The sequence below is a fragment of the Lytechinus pictus genome, chromosome 7 (genome assembly GCF_037042905.1).
Source record: "Lytechinus pictus isolate F3 Inbred chromosome 7, Lp3.0, whole genome shotgun sequence".
Classification (NCBI taxonomy): domain Eukaryota; kingdom Metazoa; phylum Echinodermata; class Echinoidea; order Temnopleuroida; family Toxopneustidae; genus Lytechinus; species Lytechinus pictus.
In genome coordinates, this window is record NC_087251.1 from 32466396 (window position 1) to 32473863 (window position 7468).

At 34.8% G+C, this 7468-nt stretch overlaps 1 protein-coding gene across 1 annotated transcript in view; it reads left to right on the forward strand.

The window, feature by feature from the left end:
* The window catches only part of LOC129264536 (potassium voltage-gated channel subfamily H member 1-like), a 105176-nt gene extending 99857 nt beyond the window's left edge, over nt 1-5319 (forward strand). The window contains exon 11 of the mRNA XM_054902418.2: nt 143-5319. Coding sequence (XP_054758393.2) covers nt 143-1123 — 981 coding nt within the window. The 3' untranslated portion in view covers nt 1124-5319. The remainder of the gene's footprint in view (nt 1-142) is intronic.
* Nucleotides 5320-7468: the final 2149 nt, after the last annotated feature.

Consider the following 7468-nt stretch of genomic DNA (forward strand, 5'->3'; position numbering starts at 1 on the left):
TATTTTTCCTGACAGGGTACTACTAGGAGGTAGTATTTTGGTAATTTAGGTAGTTTTTGAGAAAGGTGTCATTCCTGTATTCTTTATCACAAGATATCTTATCATATTTCTTTCTGTTTCCTCTTGTATTTTATCTCTCCAGCTAATTTTCCGGAAAGTAGCAGATGTCAAACGGGAACAGGAAGAAGCAGAGAAACGGAAGAACGACCCTCCGATACCAGCTGATCATCCTGTTAGAAAGATGCTCAATAAATTCCGGAAACTCAGTGACGTACCCGATAAAAAGCCTCCTACGTCGACGATAAGAAAATCAAGAGGTGAAACAAAGGACGTTGAAAAGGGAGACTCACATGCTTTGAGCAGAGTTCCTGAGCATCAAACGCCACCGCCTTTAGCATCGATTGGGAGGGTGAAGTCGGTGAAAATGCCAGACGCGCCGGTAAAAAGACAAGACAGTACTAAAGAAGTGCCAGATACCAAATGGGGCCCCTTAAAGAAGATTCCTCTTCGAAAGGCAGAAAGCACGGACAGTGGTATACTCCGCAGTGAGCAAAGGCTCGATGAGATTGGTAGGAGTGATAGCAAGGAAGGCAGTAGTTCAGTAAGCGCTGCCAGCTCGGATCATCATCTCTTATCCAGTCTCATGGAGATTAAGATTGAACTGAAGGAAGAGATAGAGAACCTGGGGATGAAGATGAATCGCTTAGACGACCAGATAGCTGACATCATCAAAATATTCTCACCAGACGTATCGCAGTACTCGTCCAGTATGGCCAGCTCAAGTAGTTCACAAATGGGATCTTGTAATGAAGTGCCCTTGAGTTCACCACAGAAGTCACCCATGGTTGTCCAGGTTAGGGAACATGGTGACGCTTCATCAGACAGTAGCGGTTTGGGTGAGCAACGTAGCTCTAGTGTGACGTCAACGGGTTCGGCAACATCAAGGCAAACCTTGTCCAGCAATGGAGGTCGTAGTCCGACAGCGATGGCCGCGCATCGAGGGCCTCCTCCTGTAGAGAACACGTTGGACCTCGTTGAACACGATGCCCAAATCGATGCGGGTTCCTTGTCTGAGATTGAATCCCCTCCCAGCCCGGGACCAAGAGGCAATCCAGAATTCTGATCTTTCAAACTCTCTAAGAGCAAAAAGATTCATGACTCTTTTTTTCCAATGGCCAAAGGAACTTATGAAAACTTATCTATAACAAAAAAAAGATCCGACCCTTGTTCTTAGCACTATCTTAAAGATACCATTAAGAGAATGTGGGTCTTTAAGATTCAAGAGAGGATCCTTCCTGGCAGCAGTAAGGAAAATGAAGTAGAAAAGGAAATAAATCTACTAATAAAATCGAATGGGTACTCCTACGCATGCGGGAATTCTACCGCACTCCCTTTGCTTGATTTTCATGACATCTAGCTAAAGCAGCAGTGCACAGAACCTGGAAATGCTACCAAAATGCAATGATTTCCAGATTGCTCATTTTATAGACTGTTACTACAGACTGTGGTGTGCACTCTCGTTTCGGTTTTCATTGCTTTTTCACGTCCACAGTTTCGTAAAGTCCTTATGTGAAAGTGGGCTTTAAACACTGTCTTGAAGACAGTTATCAAGCTTTATAAGAGCAGTGATATCTTCCTGTCACGCCGCTGTGTAGCTCGGAATCATGCCTATCTCATTTCGATAAATAATATGATTTCATCTTTGCCCACAGTAAGCTACATCACCAGGGTTGAGGGTTAAGGGCGACCGTTCATTCTTTTCCCTTTAAGTATATGGGGGAGAACAGTATAAAAAGAGAGTCACAATGCCGTTTAATTCTAAAGTGCATGTCAATAAACGTGCGTGTCAAACAAACTTTGAAAATTGAAAATGCCTTTCAACTGGAAATTTCACATAACATGGGGATATTTTGTGGGTCTTTCCTATATGATTATCAAGGGCATTTTCCTAGTCTGAAATATTTTTGTGATACGCGTCGTACATTTTGAAAAGAACAAATCAATTGTACGATCGATCGCTTATAATGTGGGAAAAAGGACCAGAAGACCCAAATCTAACGTTTATCTTTATCATGAGGTTTAAAAAAGTGGTGTTATTGGACCATACTGCACCGTAAACCGGGAATTTCCAGGTGAACAAAATATGATAATAATAGACAGTTCTTGTATAGCGCATAACACATTATGAATAACGTCTCTATGCGCTTCCAAAGGACTTGGATATTATTACCCCGGCTGTAGCTCAAGCAGCCTTCCAGCGCTCAGTGCATTTCAAGGAATACCCCTGCCAGGTACCCATTCACCTCACCTAGGTTGAGTGCAGCACAATGTGGATACATTTCTTGCTGAAGGAAACTACGCAATGGCTGGGATTCGAACCACGACCCTCTGTTTCAAAGTCCGGAGACTAATCCACTGGGCCACAACAGAACTTCACCCTTTTCCTTAAGTAAAGGCAATAATCATGTTTGTCGACAAATCTCGATGCTTTTCATATGACCCTGATACAATAAGAAAAACGTTGCCTGATAATAACCTATTACATTTTGACGTAACATTAAGAAAGAATTTATTACTCTAATCGCAAAAGCTTAGAAAAAAAAATAATGTTAGCCTATCACAACATGATTATTCCAAAACATTATATTCCTTATTCAAATGAAGACATACTTAAAGCTCTTAATTAATAATTAGTCTTTTCAAAGATTCTTTGAATTAACAGAACAAAATACAGAACGGTGTGCTGCAGATACAAACTTATTTTGAAGAAAAACACTACACAAATAAAGTGAACTGTGATGTAAAAACGCAATGTTTTTATAGCACTACGTACGTATCAACCTCTTCGTTCAAATTTATTTTTCTACATTAAGTAAAAAGCTTGTACATAATTTTATATTGATATAATGATGAAAGTATGAATGAAAGAATATGCCAATGTGTTCACTATTTCTCTTTCATTTAATTTTATTCATCTTATTTTCATTATTTGTATAACAGAATGTATTCTAGAAAATGGAGACTAATGATTGACGCTGTTTTTATGATAGGGTATGTTTTTGCACCAAGGAGGAAAGTATCGATAATGATGGTGGTTCATTTCACAAAGAATGCAACTTAAAATAATAAATTATCTATTATAATTCCAGGGGGTGTATTGTAGAGCTGAAGGCTGAGGATTGTCTAAAGTTTTAAACAAGTTAAATAAAAAGTTTAATCAATTAAAAAAGGGTTTAAACAATCCGTTAGCGTGACGGGTTAAAAAAAACGTGCTTACATTTTTTTTACAGTGTTGATGAACGCTGTGTCCAGTTTATAATTCTTTAAAATTAGTTTTTTTTTTAAGTTGTCTGTTTATTCACCTTTGGTGTGAAAACATTCGCGTCATATCATCAATTCTGTCCACGTTTTATCGTGAGGTGGTGTAATAACTATATGGTTTAATGATAATTTTGGTCAAGTCAAAATGAAAATCACATCAAAGAATGATATTATACTGAATGGTTAATTATCCCGGGGTCCGTTTCATTAAGCTGTTCGCAAGTAAGGAGCGACTTTAAGAACGAATGGTGAACCTTTCTTATTTGCTAAATAATCACAAATGAACACTTAATGGTGAACATCATTTACTACAAGAAAGGATCACCAGTCGTTCTTAAAGTCACTCTCAACTTACGAACAGCTTCATGAAACGGCCCCCTGGTCAAAATCAGAGTAAATTTTCATAAAGTAAAAAAGATGACAACGTACAAATGAAAATCAATACATACGATATAATGATATATATTTTTTTCAATTTCGTGCATGCCCGGGTGAGCGGAAAAGGAATAAGGAAACAATTCATTTATCGTTTTGTAAAAGTAACTTTATACCAAATTGAGAATTGACTTTGGTTATGAAGTAAAAGGATGTTGACAGCAATTTTTCATGATAGAACATGGAATAAATGAAAATATCATTTTTGACAATAGCAAATTTTGATGATAAGACATCGTAGATGTAGACTGCTTTTTTTATTTATAGATAAATAAACTATCGATCTTTCATCTCGTGATTTATGCACATAGAGCAAGTAAAAAGAATCAAGTGTCAAAAACAAATGGAATATTCCATGTGATTGAGATACGAGTGATATTATGATGTCATCACTTATATACACATGTTGTACATATACACATCGCGTTTGCGCATATACAGTTTATGAAAGATGTTTTTATATTGGGATTTCCGCTTTCCTTTATGCGAAAAATTGTTATTGATGCACATATCACCCAGTTTCTCATTATCCTCAATCTGTTTGATTTCATACGAGATTGGTGATCGTAATTACTTTCAGGTTTTTGAACTCATCTATATTTGTACACTATAAACGTCCGTCGACACTGAACTTGTAAATATATATCGGGAGAGCTTTATGTCGGCATTGGCAACGAAATGAATTAAGAATTATCGATACGTTCATAATTTTATGTATTCAGATTATGTCTTAACTTGCGCAATATTTAGAGTTTATATATCAATGTAAATAGAAATATAGCCTTAAAAGATAATATCAGATTTTCATTCTTATATCATTGTGATCTATATATTTCTTAGAAAAACATTATATTTGTTGTCTTTAACCGATGTGTTCTCACAAGATCTTTACATTCAGATTGCTTCGATTATTTATTCTAACTACTGTGGATGTGTGTTGATTTGAATAAGAAATTCGCCCTCCCCTATATAATCTTAAACGTATTTGTCTAAAACGAACCCCTTTTATAAATTGTGAACTCCCCCGCCCCCCCCCCCCCCAAAGAAAAAAGAAAGAAAGAAAGAAATAAATCGTGTTTCGGATAAAGGTTTGGGTTGGTCGGTAGGGTAATTTTTTTATTATAATGATCAAGTTTTCCTTATTTTTGCAAAGGTTGTTCTTTAAGGCATATTTTCAATAAAAATGAAATTAATTGAGGTAATCACAAAATGACCTTCAAAACATGTTGATGGTCGAAATTGTATCCTTTTCAAGTCGTTCTACAAGTTCACGAATCATCCTTTACTTCTATTTTATTTATCTTTGTCTGAGAGAAATCTCGATTACTGTTCTCACAAATAATGCCTTTTTTCTCATTTTAATCAAAATAATGGAACAATATATATGTGTAATCTTTACAGATAGATGCTACTGTTGTTGTAATAGATAACAATGTGTGAATTTTACTATACGGTGTGCCTTAATGCAATATTTTTCAATTGTGTGCGGGAAGTTTTTCAATGTTTTATTGATTATATACGAAAATCCTTTCCGTATGACAATACCATTATCCTAAATATTTATGAGACAGTTATATGTAGGCTAATATTTTTTAAACTGGCTCTAAAGCAACACAATTTCTGTTGGAGCTTTAGTTTAATCTGCCGTCTTTTTCACTGGGAGATAAAGCCTCTATAAGCTCTCTGTCTTTACGAGCGGGAACTCTTCGTAATAATAAGCACATAGTAAAAAAAAATCAAAATTAGCCAATGGTTTTCTTTGACAAAAAAATGGTATGCTTTTATAAAATTGATGGTATATTCAAAGCATCACGTTTAATTTTTTTCAAATAATCAATTAGGCCAATTTTAAACTGTGATATTTGTTTATATTTAATGGAAATGGCAACAAACAAAAATGATATTCCGATTATGTGCGTTGTAGGAAGTATTTTGCAATCGAAAAATAAATTACAATATTTACTCAGGTAAATGCAAAGAATTTCAGCAAGTAAAATGGCTTCGCATTGCATAAGCTTTCAGAATTCTATATCTTTATCTATAGATAAGAAAAAACGGGAAGTATTGTCTGTATAATTTTGAACTCTTACGCTTATGACCCAGTTATAAGTACTTAAACAAATAAATGTATATCATTTGGGCAAGGGCATATAAAGATACAATTTATAATTAAATTCATAATCGTAGGCCTACTTGATTGTATGCTCATGGATAATAGTGACGGAACATAATCACCTCTAATTCTTGTCATCTCCGTCAGATTTTATTAAAAAAAATACAAAAGAACCACAAATCGAGCTACAACAAAAACAATTATATTTGTTCAACGTTGCTATTTGCCACGTTATAATCCGTTTCAATTTCAAAACGAGTTTTTTTTTAAAAGAAACCCTTGTCGGGTATGTAGGCCTATTTGAATTATAGACACAGCGTATTGTAATGAAATGTTGCCTGTCAACAGTTTTCTTTGCTCGCCATGAATTGATTGATTTTGCTTCAAGTTATCACTACATATTGTATTTTAAAATACTACTATTATGGATATTGGTATTCCATACACGTATACAATTTTACAGCATATTCAAAGCATTCCAATAAACAATTTTAGAATTATTTTGACGATATCACATAAAGAATATCACCCTCATATTTTTATTTTTCCTGCAAACAAAATGCTGCGTGAAATTCTTTGGTATTTATTTTTCGAGTATCTTTCCTCAAACCTATACATTCCTACATTTCGTTCACTGGTATATTTATGTTCTTGTATTTAAAAAAAAAAGACAACATAAAATCATTCCAAGAATGGTACTGATTTTCATTCAAGAATTGTGCAAGCCAAATAACTGAGAATTTTTGCTTTCAGATTACTATGATGTGTATACTATACTTCGTTAATCTGTGTGAGATATAGGTAAATCATTGATAATTATTTTTTTTAAGTCGATCTTATGACATGATCATCAGAGAACGAGATCAAAATGAGACAAAGATTAAGTTTTTATTATCGTTTCTTTGCCACAGAAAGTCGGAAGATTAGATATAATTTTTTATTTGCTTGTCGTTGCCTTTTCTTTGTATGCCGTACTAGCCAAGAACAAAATCAGAATGAAAATGATTATTCAGATTTATTCGACGTGTCAGTTTGATACCTTTTGATTTGTAAGTTTAATCGGATTTGATGAGATATTTGTTGTTTTAATTAAATCGTATTCTTGGGCACTTACCAAGTACATGTGTCAATGACATAACATTTTCGGCCTTCCTGTCCATGTTTTCATTTGTCTCAATCTGATTATATTTCCCTCTCCTTTCTTTCTTATGTGTGTAAAATATTTCTGTTCGGGTTTAAGCGTTCATTTATTTGGAGTTCAAAGTTGATATTATCCATTACATAACCAAGCATTACTTGATTTTCAAAATTGGAAGAAAAAAATAGGAACAAGGCAGGATTTGATGATTGGTGCTTTTTATCTGTAAAACGTTTTAAGCCGTATTCCCGATATAAAAAAAGCTGAAAATTCGGATGTTCTATTATTAGCAAAGGCGCCACATCGGGGGCAACTACCCCCCCTGATTTTCAAATTAGAGAGAGAGAAAGTCGGAGAGAAAGTAAAACGTTAGACAGGGAAGAAAGAGGAAGAGCAGGATGGAAAGGGAAGAAATAAGAATAAAGGTTATGAGACAGAGAAGACTGTGACGTGTAACTCTG